At 56.6% G+C, this 18,008-nt stretch overlaps 2 protein-coding genes across 8 annotated transcripts; both read left to right on the top strand.

Annotated features, from left to right (window-relative positions):
• The first annotated feature begins 1,439 nt into the window (after positions 1-1,439).
• ITPA (inosine triphosphatase) lies at positions 1,440-5,596 on the top strand. Of its 2 annotated transcripts, XM_072867257.1 has the most exons (8): positions 1,440-1,593; positions 1,687-1,744; positions 1,828-1,892; positions 2,680-2,753; positions 3,593-3,624; positions 4,369-4,484; positions 5,006-5,082; positions 5,377-5,596. In XM_072867257.1, the coding sequence occupies exons 1-8, from the start codon at positions 1,531-1,533 to the stop codon at positions 5,495-5,497; spliced, it is 606 nt and encodes a 201-aa protein (XP_072723358.1). In that variant the 5' UTR covers positions 1,440-1,530; the 3' UTR covers positions 5,498-5,596. The 2 variants fall into 2 exon arrangements, with proteins under 2 accessions (XP_072723358.1, XP_072723359.1); XM_072867258.1 differs by lacking the exons at positions 1,687-1,744; positions 1,828-1,892 and having other exon boundaries at positions 1,487-1,593.
• Positions 5,597-5,723: 127 nt separating this feature from the next.
• METTL13 (methyltransferase 13, eEF1A N-terminus and K55) lies at positions 5,724-17,924 on the top strand. 6 transcript variants are annotated; one of them, XM_072867253.1, is made up of 10 exons: positions 5,724-6,264; positions 6,703-7,450; positions 8,191-8,390; positions 9,008-9,203; positions 9,427-9,591; positions 9,787-9,999; positions 10,380-10,511; positions 11,014-13,118; positions 13,547-13,805; positions 13,965-17,924. In XM_072867253.1, exons 1-8 carry the CDS (start codon positions 6,112-6,114, stop codon positions 11,286-11,288), a joined length of 2,082 nt encoding a protein of 693 aa, XP_072723354.1. In that variant the 5' UTR covers positions 5,724-6,111; the 3' UTR covers positions 11,289-13,118; positions 13,547-13,805; positions 13,965-17,924. The 6 variants fall into 6 exon arrangements, with proteins under 6 accessions (XP_072723354.1, XP_072723355.1, XP_072723352.1 ...); XM_072867254.1 differs by having other exon boundaries at positions 13,547-14,107; positions 15,119-17,922; XM_072867251.1 differs by having other exon boundaries at positions 13,547-17,924.
• The last annotated feature ends 84 nt before the right edge of the window (positions 17,925-18,008 follow it).

Here is an 18,008-nt window from a genome sequence, read left to right as displayed (position 1 = left end):
AGACCTTCTCAAGGGACCAGCTCTGGCTGTGAGAGGCACCAGCAGCAGCAGTCAACCTGGTCAGTAACTTCACAGTAATAGAATTTATTGAGCAAACTTTATAGATTTCCCCCCCCGCCCACCCCAGGCTGAGAAGATCATTAGGTATGTTATAGAACAGTCCTCCTTATGTTCCTTTGGGATACCATGGTCTTTACATTGCAGCCTGTGCTGTTTCACCCTGGACTGGTGGCAGGGAGAACTGCAGTGAGTGGAAAAGTTTGTTGTTTCCAGCAGCGTCTGCATGCTTTGGGGTTGGTTTTCACTTAGGAGACCTTATGAAGGCGATTTTACAACAAAAACAATTCCTTCACCCAAGCATAGGGTCTGTTTTATCCATTCCCTCTTTGTGCAGAAGACCGACCTCTTCATTAGCTGCTGTTTTCCACGATTGCTTTCTTACAGGGAACGGCATGTTTTGGCTGGAGTTGTGCGTTCCTCACAGGCTTGTTGGTGTGACCCATGTGGCAAGACCCTGGGGTCCCCACGCCTAAGGGCATGGGGGCTGCAGGGATGGATGTCTGCAGCTCTGATGCAGGTGGGGAGAGGCCTCCCTGCTCCCAGAGCTGGCCAGAGCAGAAGGGAAGAAGTCCCCCCTGGGGCATCCCCTTGCAAAACAGGAGCTTCTGGGGGGCTGGGTCTGAGGCACAGGGCTGGGTACCGCGGTGGGAGAGCTCCCAGGACCCTGCTGCTTGGCAAGGGTGCTGCTCCCTGCCACCCTTTGGCTGGGGAGCACTGGGCTTCACTGACCCATTCCCCTAGGGCTCCACACTGGGAGCACAGACCATCTCTTGACTCCCGAGTCCAGCTCTCCCCACCGATGTTTTTGCTACAGCCACCAGCTGGTCCTGCATCTACCTTCAGACAGATGAAACTTGATCGCTCCCACGTAGGAAATCTGGTGTCAGAAAGTGCAAAGACTTGCCAGAGGTCGGCGAGTAAATAGCAGCAGCTCTTGGAGCACAATTCACTACCCAGTTCCCCTAACTACATGTGATTCTACTTCAGGGAAAATAGGGAGAGGGATCCTCCGGCCGCAGCTGCCAAACGCTGGGGAAGTAAACAGGGAGGCGGCCGGCGGGGACGGCGCAGGGACAGGGCCGCCCCCGCCCCCCTGGAGGTGCCGGTGCCCGCTGTAGGCCGGGCCTCAGCTGGCGGAGCCTGAGGCGGAGAGGAGGCACGGAGGGAGCGCGGGGGTGGCCGTGGCAGGGACGGGCCCCGAGAGGTGTTCCCGCCTGCGCGGCCGCCCCGCCGCCATGGCGACCCGTGCCCGCCGCCAGGCCCCTCTCGCGAGGCTGTCCGGGACGGCCCCGCGCATGCGCACGGGCGGCGCTGCGCACCGGCGAGTGGCAAGCGCCTTCCCTCGGCGCACCGGAAGTCCCGCTCTCTCAGGCATCGGCGGAAGCCCTCCCCATTGGCTGGGCGTTGCTGGGAGGCCGCCGCGGTGATTGGCGCCCCAGCGGGTAGGCGCGGGCGCCGCGCGGGGTCAGGATGGCGGCGCCGGCCCGGCGGAGCGTGGTGTTCGTGACGGGCAACGCCAAGAAGCTGGAGGAGGTGGGAGGGGGGCGGTTGCCGCCGGGCCGGGGCCGGGGCCGGGGCCGGGGCCGGGGCCTGACGCGCGGGTTTCCCTCCCTTTTCCCTCCGCAGGTCACTCAGATCCTCGGGGACTCCTCTCCCTACACGCTGGTGGCAAAGAAAATTGACCGTAAGTTGGCGGCGGGGCCTGGGGGGACACGGCTGCGCGGCCCGGCCTGGCCGTCTCCTCAGCGCCGGCCTTTGTGTCCCCAGTGCCGGAGTACCAGGGGGAGCCGGACGAGATCTCCGTGCAGAAGTGCCGTGAAGCCGCCCGGCAGGTCGCTCCCGTTCTCCTTCCCCTTTTCCGCCGGTCGGAGCGGTGGTGTGCGTGCGGGAGCTGCGGGGAACCCTAGCCCCGGCGGGGCGGGAGGCAGCTGGGGGCGTCGGGGCTTCTGACCCGGCGCTGAGGAAGGTCAGGGACACATCCGAGCCTGGCCTGGCCTCGCTGCACTCCCATCACCCGGCTGTTTCTGGCCTATGCTGGTTGATGGTGAATCCTCACTGGTGACACAGTGTTTAGGCAGTCCTGCTGCTGCTCCTCTAGCCTCTTGTGTCCCTCAAGCAGCAGGAGGACATGATAGCTCCTTCAGGACATGATAGTCCAGTCCCAGCAGTTGTGGAACACTGAGTTTTCTGTCAGCTGGAGCTTCTGATGGATCACCTTCCAGAGCTGTCTCTGGGATGGGCGTCTTAAAAGAATCAAATGAGGATTGAGGCTCAAAGAGAATGCAGGCATGCCTCCAGGACACAGGCTTTTTCCCCCTCCTTGTCCCACCGTTCCTGCCCCCCAAGAGGGCAGGGGGTGTTCAGCTCTGCTCGTTTTTCTCCAAGTGAGATCTTTCCTACCACACTTCAGCCACTCTGGCCTGCCTGGGGAGAGCATGGGTTTAGTTGTGTCGGTCTGGTACGGATTGCTTCCGAGGCGAAGAACTTTCGTGGCTGGTGGATTTTTGTGATGTTCCTGTTATCATGGAAATGTGAGAATAGGATAGAGCAAGAAAGGGGGGTTGGAGGCAGTGCCTTCCTCTAGGTCTAATGTTTCCATCTCTTGGGCTTTCGCTGTAGGTTCAGGGACCTGTTATAGTAGAAGATACCTGCTTGTGCTTCAATGCCCTAGGGGGGCTTCCAGGACCGTACATGTAAGTAGGAGGGCACTTGCTTCACCTTTTGTGTCCTAGAGTTAGGAGCACAGGCTGGAGAATTCCCCTTCATGGGGGATTCTCCACACGCCAGGAGCAATAGGGTCAGGGAGGTGATTACTGGTCTGTGTCCTTGGCTTCATCCTGCACCCCAGGGGCTAGACTTGAACTCCTTGAGCCCTGCTGTAAGTCACAGTGCAGGACAAGAGAGACAGACCCAAATTGTTGGCTCTGGCTCCTGATCTACGGTGCCTGCTCTTGCAGCCAGCTTGGGAACCCGGCCCCACAGCAGGCTCTGTGTAGTTCAGGCACCATGCGTTTCAGCAGGACTCTGGGATGATTGTCCTGTAGGTTCCCATAGGGACTGCTTTAATCCAGCAGATAACAAGATTATTACATTACAGTGTAACTCCTCTAATAAAATACTGCCTTAGCTCCTGGAATTAACTTTGTGTGATTAATTCTTCCAAACTATCTCTGCTGAGCTAAGCAGAGACATAAAAGCTTTATGATGAAGTTGGCACTAGAACTAGGTGTGAGATGTGAACAAGTTGAGTTGAGAAATGTATTTCAGCATGTCAGTGCTCACGAGTGAGAACTGGGTTATTTACATAGACCCCAGTACTGCAGTAAATTAAATACACTGCTGCTGTTTTCACTGTGTCCCATTCAGTTTAAGAGCTAAGTCTGTCATTATTGGTAAATAGTCCAGAATGAGGTGTTTTGACAGCACCTTTAAAAGGGATTCAAAGAAAATATAGGCAACAACGTCTCAAGAATGCCTGTATTTCTGAGAAATAATAGCAAAAATTAATCTTTCTTCTCTTTTTCCCCTTCAGAAAATGGTTCCTGGAAAAACTCAAACCAGAAGGTACTGCCTCCTGTGTTTACTGCTCTGCATGTAACTCTGTCCTTTCCAAATGAAATGGATCCCTGCCTGTGCTGGTTCTGCTAAGCATGCTTACCCACCGTGCTGCCCATTTCATAGCTGGTTCCTTTCCTGTCTGTCCAGCTCTGTCTCTTCGCATTCTCTCCTTGAGCCTGTTCTGTGCCCTTCTTCACGGGATGTTGTTTCCCCCAGCAGCTTCAGCATCATCCCTGGATTCCCAGACTCCTGCCTCTGCAGGCTGGTGGCAGGGCTTGTGGGAACTTCTTGTTTGTCATCAGTGTGACCTGGAAAACCTACTGCTCTCTTTGGTTTCCGTGCAAGCCCCTCTCCACTAATGCTCACCTCCACTGGTGTACAGTGACTGCCTTTGATCCCGCAGTTAAGAGTGTGACTGCAAATCCCACACTGGTGTCATGAGCATGAATGTTAATCATGCAAATTCAGAGTGGGCTTTAGTCCTCTCTGGTACCATGTGCTCCTTTGCTTCCACTCTCAAATTAATAGCAGGGCCCTGCAGTTCATGCTGTGTTAGATCTGAGGTGCTGGCTTCAGTCATAGGAGGCCAGCCAAAAGCATCCTTGTGCCTGAGCTTTGTCACGTCCTGTAGTTCTTCCTCTCCCTTGTGGATATGAATCCAGAATGCTCCCTCGATCCGCCTCTAGGTGGTGGGTGTGTTGTGCTCCGAGGGAAAGACAGTAACGCCGGGATGCTTTCTGTGTCGCTCAGGCCTGTACAAGCTGCTGGCTGGGTTTGAAGACAAATCTGCCTATGCTCTCTGTACCTTTGCATTCAGTACTGGAAACCCAGAGGAGCCAGTGAAGCTGTTCAAAGGCCAGACTCATGTAAGTGTTGTGCCTAGGGAAAGGAACACGCTGAGGGAGGAGGGCTGTAATGTGAATTTTGTAACAGCATTCGCTCTGTTTGAGGACAATTTTAGTGGCTCCTGGGTCACTGAATGCCCTTGGAGCTTGTTGGGAACAGGCTGAAGGAGAGCACAGCTGGTGGGTGGTGGGTGCTGAATGCTGCAGCTCTTTCGCTGAGCTGTACATACTGAACACTTTGCATGTTACCTCAGGCTCTTCAGCCCCCTCATCTCCCTCTGGCAGGGCTGTATTTGAATGCAGTTGTTAGCTCTGTTAATTGCGGGGCTAAAGGGGCTGTCAGTATAGATAGGGCAGTGTGATGGAGCACTGAGTTTGGGACTGCTAATTTTGTTTGTGTCCTGGGAACGAGGACAGCACCACGTACCGAGCCTTTGGTGACCACCGTGTGAGCTATGGCTGCTTGTAGTGTTTGAAATGCGACTGCGAGGGAAGTGCTGCAAAACCACAGCTTACAGGGCTTTTTTGCTTTCTCATGGCAGGGGCTGATAGTGGAGCCCAGAGGCCCTCGAGATTTTGGCTGGGATCCCTGCTTTCAGCCGGATGGCTACAGCCAGACGTAAGTGGTGTTTTACCTACAGCTCTTTACATAAGGAAGGCCAGGGTCGAGGTGGAGAGGAACCTGCTTACGAGCAAGGGTGGCAGGGAGAAAACACCCTCCTGGATCTGAACGTGGTGGGTTATGGGGAACTCCTGGGTCAGGATGGGGGTTGTTGGCTTTGCCATCGTGTCACTACAGATGCCCCGCTGTAGTCGAACGGGGAGATGGCGAGCAGAGGGGGAACTCTTGGTGACTGTGGGGACACATGCTGTAGCGTCTGCTGCTGAGACTTGTGCTTTCTCTCCCTTCCAGCTACGCTGAACTGCCCAAGGCAGTGAAGAACTCGATCTCGCACCGTTACAGAGCACTGAGCGAGCTCTCTGCCTTCTTTCTTCAAAGCAACTCGACAGAGCCCCGCTCCGGTCCCAGCTAGCCTCCCCAGGCTGCAGGCACTCTGTGTTGTCTGTGTCGCATACTGCCCCGGGAGAGCTCTGCTCTGCTGTGGGCTGCCATTAAAGCTGCTCCTTTTGAAGCCACTGGTACCTTTTTCCCCCCGCCCTGTTTTTGTTGCTTCAGAAGTGCTGCAGAGCCCAGCAGGTCTGGATTATTTAAGCTGCACGTTTGTGCCTCACGGGGGGGGCTTGGAGGGGCTGCTGTGTCTGGGAGGGCTCCACCCGTGCCCGGTCATGCCCCGCCGCCCTTTCTGCCTGGGAAAACGGCAGAGAGCTGGGTAGCGCAGAGCACCGAGTCCCGGGGCTGCCTGTACGCCCGCGGTGGCAGCACCCCTGGGGACCGGCTTCCCCCCGCCCCGGCCGGGAGGGAGTCGGGGCCGGGGCCGGGGACGCGCCGGGGCCGCTGCGCGTTCACCTGCGGCGGCCGCTGCCCTGCGCGGAGCGGCGAGCCAATGGGAAGCGGCCGGGGGGAGAGACAGCCAATGGGCTGCGGGGCCGCCGCGTCCAATGGGCGGGCTGCGCACCCGGATGCAGTCAGCGCGCGGCGCGGCGGGCGCGGGGGCACGTGCGGCGGAGGCGCTGCGGCCGCCCGGCCATGGAGCTGCTGCCCCGCAGCCCCGGGGAGTTCGGCTCAGCCCGGTACTGGGATCGGTTCTTCCGGCAGCGCGGGCAGTGGCCCTTCGAGTGGTACGGGGCCTTCCCGGAGCTCTGCCCCGTCCTGCGCAAGTACGTCCGGCCCCGCGACAAGGTGAGCCCCGTCTGGTACCCAGCGCCCTGTGCCCGGGCCGAGCCTCCCCCGTGCCGGCCTCCGCCTGGGCGGCGAGCTCTGTGCCGCCGTGTCCCGGCTTAAACCGCCGTCGTGCGCTGACACAGACCATGCGAAACCCCCAGCGCGCTGTAGCAAGAGAACAGGAGAGACCCACGAGTCGCCCTGGGACGGGGAGCTCTGGGGGTTAAAACATCCACATCATCCCCAAAAGAGATGCAACAGATGCATCGCATCTGTGCCCATGTGACTTTTCTGTATGGAAATGTTATCTTAGGGCCTCGGAGAGTGGGATTGCAGGTGCTGCGGGTGTGGTTTTCACACAAGGCTTGTGGCCGTAGCTGATATTGCTCGTAAAACGCTTTGGGGCATGTTTCCAGGGTGTTCTCACCGTCACACTGCTCTTGTGCTGCTCCCCAGGTTCTGGTGGTGGGCTGCGGGAACTCGGAGCTGAGTGAGCAGATGTACGACATGGGGATGTGCGAGGACATTGTGAACATTGACATCAGTGACACAGTGATCCGTCAGATGCAAGAGCGGAGCGGGAGCAAGAGGCCGAAGATGAGCTACCTGCTGATGGACATGCTTCAGATGGACTTCCCTGATGCCCACTTCCAGGTGGTCCTGGACAAAGGCACGCTGGATGCCATCCTCACAGACGAAAAGGAGGCTATTCTAGCCAAGGTGGACAGGATGTTTGCCGAGATCAGCCGGGTCCTGCAGGTAGGAGGGCGCTACTTCTGTGTCTCCTTGGCTCAAGCCCATGTGCTGAAGAAAGCAGTGGAGTACTTCTCCCAGGAAGGCTGGGTCGTGCGTGTCCATCAGGTGGCCAGCAGTGGGGACAAGCAGCAGTTTGTTCTACCAGTCTTCGTCTATGTCATGACAAAGTTCAGGAAGATCCCTGGCGCGGCACCGCAGATCCTGGAGATTTTCCCTGAGGAGCAGGACAAGCCAACGCGGGTGGAGAGCGCAGAGCAGCTGGTGGCGGCGGTGAAGGACAGGCAGCATTACGCCCTGCTCTGCAGCCAGCTGAGAAAAACCCCCTGCGAGGAGCAGGTTTCCCTGGATCTGTGTGACAAAGAGAGCGGGAGGCCTCGCTACACACTGCATGTGGTCGACAGCCCCTCGGTGAAACCTTCCCGGGACAATCACTTCGCCATCTTCATCAGTGAGTACAGCCTCTCCTGCCTGCAATGAGACTGTGCTCTGGCCAGGAGCTGCAAAATGGCCAGCGCTCCTGGCCCTGCTGAAATCAGTGCTGGAGAGGGAAATAGTGTGCAGGGTTCAGTTGATGTTTTAGTCCTGGCTTTGCGGTGGGACATGTGTTTGCCTGGTGGTGCAAGCAGAGATCTGGCACAGAGCTTGCTGGCTGAGCGGATGCCTATCTGGTGGCAGAGGGACGCTGCCTGCCCTGCCTCCAAGGTGGTGATTCCTGCTTTGATGCTGGTGACAGCGGCCGTAGCATGTCGCTGCATAAAGCCAGAGTGCAGAGGACGCAGCCAGAAAGGTGTTGCTGGTCTCTGTGGGCATCCTGACTTGCCAGGGTCAGGCTGCTCGGGGCTGTGCTTTGGTTTTGCACTTGCACCTTGCGGAGACGTGTTGGGCTCTGCCAGCAGCACTGTTCCCTCCTTGCACGCCTGCAAAGTTAGGGCTTAGCACAGCCTGGAGATGGGTCGTGAGGCTGTTGGATGCCTCATTCTTATGAGATGTGGCTTCTCCAGCCTCCTGCATGAGTCTGGCCAAAGCGGGGAAGATCCTGGCTCTCTTGATGGTTGCAGAGCATGGCTCTAGGCATACAGTGGTACTTCCTTGTGATGTCTTGCTATTCCATGCGGCTCCTCTCTTGGAGGCCGGGGTGGTTGCTCGGGGACCGGGACTGGCCCGGGCTGATGGTGGCCCCTTCTGCAGTCCCGCAGGGCAGAGAAACCGAGTGGCTCTTTGGGACGGAGGAAGGACGGAGGCAGCTGGCTGCCAGTGCAGGCTTTGGGCGCCTGGTCACTGTGGCCCTGCACAGGGAGCAGCACTATGAGGGCATGGCTGGCATCCAGGCGGAGCTGTCGGGGAAGGTGATGGAGCTGGCCCCGCCGGGCCTCCCTGCCCGGCAGCAGGTGAGCCCCGCCGCCCATCCCCCTCGCTTGGCTTCCCCAAAACCAGGGCCAGGCTGGCTCTCTGCCAGCAGCGAGTCCCTCTTCTCCAAGGGAGACCACGCTGCAATACGTGAGCTGGCTGCCTTGCTGGGGAGGGGGCTGGCCTCAGGTGTAGTTCCTCTTGGTTTTCCTTGCAGCTGGCTGCCTTTGCTTGGAGGCAGGATTTGAGGTGCCTGCGTGGCAGGATTCAGTGTGAAGTCTTTTCCCTCCAAAACCCAGCATCCCAAGAAAACCAGGCATCCCAAAACCCTGAGAGCATCGGTCCCCTTTTTAATCCTGGCTTTAATTTCTCCTGTCCCTTCTGTCTCCTCCTTCCTGCCCCAACTCCCCAGACCTGAGTTCTTGCAAGAAGTCTTGGGGTGTTTGGTCCCTGTACCCCAATACATGTGTATGGGAGGGAAGCTGGTGTCCCATGCACTGGTCCCCAGCTCCCCTGTGGCTGCCTATGGCATATCCTGCTGCTCCTGTGGTGTGTCCACTTCGTCCCAGCTCTTTAGCCATGGTCAGGACAACGGGAATGCCAGGGCTTGTTCCTGTAGCCTTTCTGTCCTCACACCAGTCCCTGTCCTCCCCTGCAGGTGCCCTTCCTGTCTGTGGGAGGGGACATTGGGGTGCGGACAGTGCGGCACCGGGACACCAGCCCCCTGAGCGGGGAGTACGTCGTGGAGGACGTGAAGGGGGATGGCACCTGCTACTTCCGCCGCCTCATCTTCCTCCGCAACAGGAACGTGGTGCAGTCAGAGGCTCGGCTCCTGGCCCCCGTGCCTCTCTCAGGTACGTGGGGCAGCAGGGAAGGGGCAGGGGCCAAGGGTGACTTTTTGGGGTGGCAGAGAGATCGATACAGGAGGAAGATAAAAGTCCCACTGGGACCTGCCTCCTTGTCCTGGAGCAGCTCTGGGAGTGTTTTTACACTCTGCTGCTTGCCTTGTGAGTGCGACAGGGGCTGGAGATGGCTAGTCCCCAGAAAGCACCCCTGTCTCCCACCTTGCCTTACCAGCCAATGCCTCCTGTTGTTCAGGCCAGAAGAAACGGAGGAAGGACAAGAAGAAACCTAGCCCCACTGAGCCACCTGCAGCCATTGACAAGAGCTACCTGTGCTGCGAGCACCACAAGGCCATGGTCGCAGGGCTCTGCCTATTGGGGGGCCCCGACCCCCTCCCAGGTGACAAGGCTGGCGGTGGGAGGCTGTGCAGGGGACAGACACACGTGTGTCCCCCATGCCCCAGCTCCTTGGGGAAGGGCTTTCCTGGCCAAGGTGCCCCATGCACCCTTCCTGAAGCAGTTTGGGGCCGGTGGGTGGGACGAGCAGTGGGAGCATGGCCATCCTGGTGGCTCACTGGGTGCTCTCCGTTGGCAGGAGCCCTGCTGGCAGTGCTGGTGGTGGGGCTTGGTGGGGGCAGCCTGCCCCTCTTCGTCCACGACTACTTCTCTGAGGCCCACGTGGCCGTGGTGGAGATTGACCCCTCCATGCTGGAGGTGGCCACACGCTGGTTCGGCTTCTCCCAGGGTGACCGGATGCAGGTGCACATCTCTGATGGCCTGGACTATGTGACCAAGCTGGCAGCCGAAGGTACCATCTCGCGGAGTATCCCGGGTGCCCCATTGAGCCTAGTGGGTGATGTGCTGGGGACCAGAGTCCTGGGCTGCTTTCACCCTCTGCTTACCGTCCCTGCCCATCTCCTGCCATGTGTCACGAGCTCCAGCCTTGCCAGGTCTCTGCAGCTTACAGGCCTGTCCTTTCCAACATGTGCAGGGGACCTTAGATTTGCTGCCTCTCCCAGCACCGAGGGCTGCTGCCATGGGTTTCATTTGGAAAGAGAAACCCCAGGAGAGAGAAGAGGCCGTAACATGGCAGAGGGGCTGTCTTGACCGCCCCATTCATTGCCTCCCCACCGTGTGTGGCACATCTCTGCCCTATGGGATAACAAGTCTTTGCATTTCCTCCTGCAGCCCCAGCCCAGTACGATGCCATCATGTTCGATGTGGACAGCAAAGACCTCACAGTGGGGATGAGCTGCCCGCCCCCAGCCTTCGTGGAAAAGGCCTTTCTGCAGAAAGTTAAAACCATCCTCAAGCCAGAAGGTAGGAGGGGAGATCCGTCTGTGTTCCTGCAGCCAGGCTGGCCAGTCCTGTGAGGGGTTTGAGTAATGGGCCTGTACCACCGTTTCTCATCCTGGAGAACAGCGGCTGTGACCAGGATTGCTGCATAGCGTCTGCCGCTCCTGGCGGGTCCCGGATCCGGGTGTTTCAGTGGGCGTTGTGACAGCAGGGAGCGGGGTGGAGCGGGTGGCCTGCGGTGCTGCTGAGTCAGGCAGGCTAAGACATCCCAGGGGGCCAAGAAAGGTTGCGGGAAGGCAGAGGGTGTAGGTGGTACCTGGGAACAGATCATGTAGCCACCCACGACCTGCGTGGCAGCAGGGACGTGGAGCTGGGCAAGGGCACCGAAGGATGCTGGTACTCCTCGTGCTGCCGCGGGGGAGACGTTTGCACCAGGGTGGCACCAATTCAGCTGCGTTCCCACAGGGAGGGAGCAGGCGGTGTACGCGGGCTGGTCGGAACTCCCATCCCTCTCACCCTGATGCAGGAGTCTTCGTGCTCAACTTGGTATGCCGTGATGCCTGGCTGAAGGATTCTGTCCTGGCCACCCTCAGGGAGGTCTTCCCGCTGCTCTACGCGCGCCACATTGAAGGGGAGGTCAACGAGATCCTGTTCTGCCAGCCCAGCCCCAAGGGCCGGCAGGACCCCACAGAGCTGGGGGCACGTGCCCGGGTGCTGGAGGGAGCCCTGCGGCAGCCTGGGCGCCCCTGGGACAGCTCATACGTGCTGGCGGACATGCTGCAGGCCGTCAAGATCCTCTGAGAGGGGCTCCAATGCCACTTGAACGAGAGAGAGGTCCTCGCATGGGTGCTGTGGCCCTGCAGGGGAGGGGTGCCGGTGGCTGGGACTGCTGCCCTTGGGGGGCCGGTGCTGGCCTGGGTCTGCCTGAAGGATGGGACTGGCATGGGGAGGTGCACCCTGCAGTGTGGCTTCCCGGAAAGGGGTCCAGGACCTTGGAGGGCTGTGCAGCATTGCGGTGGTGAAGGGAGGAAGGTGCTGCGGGACTGGCAGGACTGTGGGTTTGCGTCTGTCCCCATTGCTTTTCCGTTGTGGGAAAAATGTCCCTCTGACCTTCCTCTCCAGCACAGCTCCTTCCCTCCGATGCTGCCTCTTCCCGCATCTCCAGCATTGCTGGTCACTGGTGTCTGTGCAGAGCCCCAGCCCTGCCCCAAGTCTGGTTGTGGATGTGTGTGGGTGGGCTGAGAGCTGTGAAAATAAAGTGCTCAGGGCTGCTCAAGGCCCACAGTGCTTTGCTGGGCTTATTTTTGGAGCGCCCAGCACCCCTGGAAAAGGTATGGTCACCTCCACTCCTCAAGGGCACATCCTGGGGGCAGGCAGCTGCCCCTTGTACCGCACTGCCCCCTCCCCACTTGCCTTCCCCAAACTGGACCCCACCATGTGCCTGCCCCTCTTCTGCATCTCTCCAGCCATTGCGACTGTGAACTGGGACCTGTAACCCCCTGGGCCCCCAACCCTTCTTCTCCTCCCTGGGCCAGCAGGGACCCAGCCCTGTGCTCAGGCCCCTGGGGACACCAACCCACTCACTCAGCTGGTGCAGGTCAGCCTTCCTGCAGGATGAAAAGGCAGCAGGAAAATACTCATCGGGGTGTTCCATTCCTGCCCAGGTGGCTCATTTTGTCTCTCCTGAGGGTTTCAAAGCCTGGTCCCTCCCTGCAAGGTTTAGCTGAACAGCTGACCCATGTGTCCTGGCTGGTTACAGAGTGGCTGACCCACTGGTGCTCAAATACTCATCACAAGTAATTTGGGGGGGGCTTGTCTTTTTCTACCCTGCGACAGCTGGTGCCAAAATGTGTCTGAGACATGGTACCGAAGTAACTGGCTTGCAGACATCAAGGTGACAACCTGCTCAGGCATCATGATGCTTTGCCACTGACCCTGCACCCTCACCCCATGCTCCTTTCTGCCGCTGGCACCCTGAGCAAGGATGTCTTTCTGGCAGCTGCTTCCCAAAGCAAACCGTCCACAGCCCAGGGTGGTAACAACACACCAGAAGCAGTGCCGGGAGGGATCTGACCTAGCTGTTGGTGTGGAGGCAACAGCAGCCACATCTCAGCATTGCTGCTGGAGCCATCTCACCAGCTTTGCAGCTTGTGCACCCTGTCCCACCAGGGAGTTGGTGGGCTGCTGCTCATCAGCCTCTCCTTCATCAGCAGGACCGAGCTCTCCTCCACCTGCAGGAAATCCTCCTTCACTTGGAAAGCCAAGCGAGAGGGTGCATGAGCCTGAGGGTTTGCAGTTCCCCAGTCCTGCGGGGGACATGGAAAGGGCACCCCAAGGGCTCTCACCCCTGAACCAGTGGGGGCCATGGCGCCGATGCAGGAGACAGGGCTGTTTGTGCCCAGGAGGCACTATGGCAGCTGTGTCGACAGCAAGCATATCCCTCCAATCAGTGACTGTGGCTATATTTTATTTTTAATTTGCCAGCAGGTTCTGCTTTGGAAACCGCTCTGTTCAGATCCCTTCTGCAATGCTCCCTGCCTTATTCCTCTTCACGCAGAGGGACAAATCAGTGCTCTACTTTCTCCCTGGGCTGGCCCACTTATATGCAGAGGGAGCAGATGCTTTTTTTAAGTAAGTGCTTTTGATGGTTCCCAGGCGCTGGAGAGCAGGGCTGGCCTGCTCCCTGCCTCAGATAAAGGATGGCAGCGTGGGCACGTGCCCTCTGTTCGTTGCTTACCACCCAGTCGCTCCTCTGCACTGTAGTGTGTTCGGGGCAGCGTGTGGTTGCTGGTCAATGGGAGAGACAAGGCTGGAGTTCGAGCTGGGTGGAAGTCTGCCTGCTGCCATGCAGTTCGTTTCTAAAGCTCCTCTGTGATGAGCACTTTTTTGAAAGATACCTATTATCCATCCAGCTTAGTGATGGCAAAGTTCTCAACTGGATCAGCAGTGCTGCATTTAGTCTATTTTTAACTTAGTTTTCAATTGTCAACATAATTCCAAGGACATAGGTTTGCATGTGTGCCCTTAATTTTACTAAAACCATCTCCTTTCTTCCCCAGGAGCTTATACAAAGGCTGCGTTCATCCCTCCATTGTCCAGTTCTGCCTTTCTGTTGTGCTTCCTAATCGCTGCGTAACACCACATCCTGGTGGAAAAACAAAAGCCATTTATTAGAAACAACGCAAGGGTGAAATCTCAGTTTATTGCAGCTGTCCTTGCAGCTACTGACAGCCCTACAAGCTTGGTCTGGAAATACATTTCAGCTGGAAAATGGGCAAATTCATGAGTGCTGCAAATACCTGAAATCCTCCTCTGCAGGTAAAATGCTCTGAGGCTGGAATAATTGATGTGTAGTAAATATTTCTCTCCTGGTAGCCAAAACATGCAGCTAATATATATGTTTGGCCACTGTGTTTCTGTTGAGTGTTTTGGCAATATACTCATGTTTACATCCCTTACTCCTCCCTTCCTTTGCAGCGTAGGCATGCTGTAAGCGGCGGGATAGAAACAAGCATTGCTGTCACTTAGCAACCTCTGCTGGCTTGGAGATGTTGACTTTTTTCCTTTCTGGATTTTCCAGCACAAAAAGAGACTGCTGCGTAACTCATCGCGTGGCTCAGGTGTGAGGCTGTAGCCAGCTGAGGATGCTTTGGTCTGGTCCAGCCCGAATCCCTCTCAGAGCATTGCATCTGTGTCCCACTGCTGCTCCAGTGAGCGAGGCACTGGGAGCTGATGGGCCAGCCCTGGGTTTCGTGATCTTGGGTGGAGGGATGCAGCTGGTCATGCCCAGCAATGGAGGCTCTTTGGCCCAAGGTGACTCTGTGGCCAGGCAGCTGGCAGGATGGTGATGCTACAAGGCAGGCAGTGGTGAGGTGCCACACATACCCCATATGCTCTAACCTCCTCAGGTGTCACAGCCGTGCAGAAGGACTGGAGGTGGCTGGGCTCTTGGGAAGAGGGTGGAGGTGGATGGGGGACATACTGTCACTAGCTGAAAGTATGTTAAGCAGGTGGGAGAGATTCTGCAGTAACAAAAGCTGCAGGGACTGAGTGCTGAGACTGATTCCCTCCAGCTGGGAAGAGCTCTGCTGGGGTGAGCCTGGTCCTGCTGGCTGGGGATGCTACTGCTGCCTGGGCATGGCAGGGTCACTGCACAGCAAGGGCTGCAACAGCCACGTCCTGCAGGGTGGAAGTGCCTGGGAAGTGTTTTGTCCATGAATTCTTCCCTTGGGGAAGCACTTGCCTTGCCTGGCTTTGTGACCAAGGAAGCAGGCGTGCTGCCAGCCTGCAGCAAGGCAGTATGGCTCTTTCCTGGGGTGCTCAGGGCTGCAGGGAAGCATCTCTGTGGGCTGCAGTGAAGCATGGTGGCCTCTTACTACTCTGCAACTGGATGCACCTGACTGAAGGATCCAGCTGGAGGTCACAGGGCAGCAGAGAGGCCACCATGCCAGACAGGGCAGGGATTGGGGTGTCACTGTCCTGTGATCGTGAGTCAGCAGTGCCACAGGCTGCAGGGGAGAGGCAGAAAGTGCCTCCTTTTTACAGGGGGAAATGCTGCAGCCACTACTTCTAATCACAGCTCTGCAGCCTCTCTGGCTTTCTTTCACTGGCTTTGATTCTATCTTTTGCAGTTTTAAGGTCTGAGCTCTCCTCCTGGCAGATACACAGGCAAAATGCTGACCAGCAGGTTCATGCCAGCACTGCAGAGCCAGGTGCTGCTGAGAACCTGGGAGCTGCTCCGTGCACGGGGCTCCTTGCCCACACCTCCTCCTGCTTTGTGCCGATCAGCTGCCTGAAAAGCTCTGCAAGACTCTGGGTTTGTATCTGAACCAAGAAGGAGGTGAGGAAGGTCCCTGGAGAGAAGAAGATCATGCGTGAAGGAGCCTGCCTCTTCTAAATGCTTCTCGTGGGGGAGGATGCAGCCTCGTCTGTGCTCTCCTCCCCCCGGGGTCCTGCCTGCTCTCCTGGCAGGGGAGTGTGCTGGCTCTTCGCTGCAGGCATCTACAAATCTCTGTTGTAGTTTATATATAACCCATTTTTTCATGACAGGAATCACACTGATGTGTGTTTATAAAGCAGCCTGGGGACCTGATCCAAATGTCCTCAGTTTTAACGTCATGCTGCCTGGTTAGGAAGAAGTGTCTGTGGGTAAGTTTATGGGCTGAAATGCTACAGCTGCGCCCTGAAACCAGACTGGTTTTGCCTTATATTTTTCTGGAAGTCAGGGCAGGACAAACTTGCTGTCCGTAGGCTTGATCTGAAATGCACTGGAGGCTTTGGCAGGGCTGGGGGCCCTAGGCAGGCTGTGCTGGAGCCGGTGACATCTGGAAGCGAGCAGACTGTGCTGACGGAGACAGCAGGGCCGGTGTGCCACCCTGGGAAGAAGGGCACCCTTCCCGCTGTGCCGGGGAGAGGTGGTCAGTGAAGGTCTTCTCTCCTTGCCGAGCCTGGCATGTGGCAAAAGGAAATGATAAATATCATGGGGCACAACTGAGTGCAGGGTAAAAATAGAGCGTGCTTAGCTGGCTAACTGGTGAGCAATGCAGCTCTGTGCTCCTGCTGTGCTCTTGGGGATCGCACCTGGTGCTCTCCAGGAAAAGGGTTTCTTGCATGGCCCCTCTGATGCTGGTTTGGGTCTTTTTTTTTCAGGCTTATTCATTACAAGAAGCTTTGTGATGGTCTCTGCTAGTACTACCCCTTTCCTTTAATTTAGCTACTCCGAATCTCGACAAACTCAGAAAGTCAGGCTGGGCTCTGCATGGGGGTTTGGAACAAACTGCCTGGAGAAGTCAGTTAGAAAAAGCAGAGACTTGAAGATATGCTCAGGTGCCCTTTCTCTCTTCTTCACTGCTCTCTTGGAATTGTTGGAAAAATGAGCACCCTTGTGATAACACAGGCATGCATAATGAAAAAGTTTGTGCTTTTTCCAGGAGGTGGGAAATCTATAGTTGGCTGCTTGTGGCTTTTTTCAGGGGGTGGGGAGAGTGGATTTTTGTAAGTGATGGAGTTGCAGGGTGAGTGTGGTCACTTAGTGGCTTCAACTCAGCTTAAACAGACAAAAACGTTTGGTTTGGAAACTTCCCAGACTTGGGGGAATAACTCAAACTTTTCCTAATCATAGATGTTTTCTTATTTTATTTTTTTTAAATTGTGGAAGCAAACAAAGATGTAATTTAAAGACCTAATGGAAAGGACAGTTCCCTAGATTATCAGTTTGAAGGTATGCATAGCATTGCTCCCGAGGTGTCGTGACTTTTTTAAAGTTCATTTGTCTCTTGTGAGATGCAATCCTATTGCCAGGCTGCTCTTCTACCGATCTTAATTATTTCACTGGGGCAGCACAAAGTGCTCTGATGCTCGGATGGGGTGAATTTGGCTAGAATGTGATACTGTTCTTCCTGACTTCCAGCCTCCGTAGAAACCCATGAACTGGAGCAACGCCAGGCAGCTACTCTAGTGCCTCCTGGCATAACCCGCTTGCTCAGGAGTGGGGAAAAAAATAATCATGCTGCTAATTGGCATAATTATGTCAATAACCCCCAGGCCCCATCTAGACAGAAATGATCGCAAGGCTTTTCCCAGCAGCTGTGATGCTGGGGAGGTGATCTAACTGCAGTGGCAAAGCCTCTGCGAGAGAAGCTGTCTCTGCATTATGCCGATTAAAAACTTTTTAGTCAGAGCTAAAGCAAACTGTTCATTTATTTCCAGGGCTAGAAGTCAGTCTGCTGTAGAGAGTAATTTTTTATGATTATTGAGAGTTCTGGCCAAGAAATTTTGATAATCCTCCAGATCGTTAGTATCTGTCAGACTGCGGGATGTTCGCAGTTCCCTTTTGTTTTGCTTTTCATGCTGAGTGAGGCCGGTGTCTGGTTTAATACAGAGGATAACTTTTATCGCTGCAGGACTCCAAAGCCTCTGTTTTGGATATTTTTGTGTTGTGACTGCTGCCAGTAATCACAGATAAATCTCATCTCTGTTGTTTGCCTGTGCTTTTAGCTCAGCCTCAGTATGCATTTTTAATTGAACAATGACGTGGCTTGGTCCTTGTTATCGCTTCCCAGCCTGTTCCTGAACTACCCACCTGCTACCAGCCCTGCCGGACCCGGCTTCTTGGGCCTGCCCTGACACGGTTCCGGCTAACATGTGTCTGACCCTGGCAGTGCTCCCGCCTGTGGCTGAGTGTCGGTGCCGTTTGCCGGGGCCCCTCATGTGCTGCGGGGATGGATCATGGTTCCCGCTGCTCCTGTTCCCATCATGGGCAGGAGCCAGGAGGAATTCAGCCACTAGGACTGCTCTAAAATACCCTGAAGCCAGCTGTCTGCCAGGTCCCGTGCCAGCAAGCGGGACCTAGCTCCTCAGTGTGCTCCCGGTTTGGCCCTGTTCCCAGTTTGATGCCAAAGGTGTAGAGGAAGAGCGCACGCAAACCTCCACTGGGTGCTGGGGGATGGCACACCCAGGCACAGCCCTGCACAGAGGGCTCAGGGGGGATGCCGCAGCCCTTTCTGCCAGCAGGACGGGGTG

This window comes from Ciconia boyciana, chromosome 7 (genome assembly GCF_034638445.1).
Source record: "Ciconia boyciana chromosome 7, ASM3463844v1, whole genome shotgun sequence".
Classification (NCBI taxonomy): domain Eukaryota; kingdom Metazoa; phylum Chordata; class Aves; order Ciconiiformes; family Ciconiidae; genus Ciconia; species Ciconia boyciana.
Note: the sequence above shows the minus strand (reverse complement) of the source record. Positions and strands in the feature narration are given on the sequence as shown.

Bases quoted from the DNA above. Each gene is read 5' to 3' on its own strand.
- ITPA (XM_072867257.1), top strand. From the start codon at position 1,531: ATGGCGGCGCCGGCCCGGCGGAGCGTGGTGTTCGTGACGGGCAACGCC. The intron at 1,594-1,686 runs GTGGGAGGGGGG...TTCCCTCCGCAG, and splicing joins ACGCCAAGAAGCTGGAGGAG to GTCACTCAGATCCTCGGGGA. The intron at 2,754-3,592 runs GTAAGTAGGAGG...TTTCCCCTTCAG, and splicing joins GGGCTTCCAGGACCGTACAT to AAAATGGTTCCTGGAAAAAC.
- METTL13 (XM_072867253.1), top strand. From the start codon at position 6,112: ATGGAGCTGCTGCCCCGCAGCCCCGGGGAGTTCGGCTCAGCCCGGTAC. The intron at 9,592-9,786 runs GTGACAAGGCTG...CTCCGTTGGCAG, and splicing joins GGGCCCCGACCCCCTCCCAG to GAGCCCTGCTGGCAGTGCTG. The intron at 10,000-10,379 runs GTACCATCTCGC...TTCCTCCTGCAG, and splicing joins GACCAAGCTGGCAGCCGAAG to CCCCAGCCCAGTACGATGCC.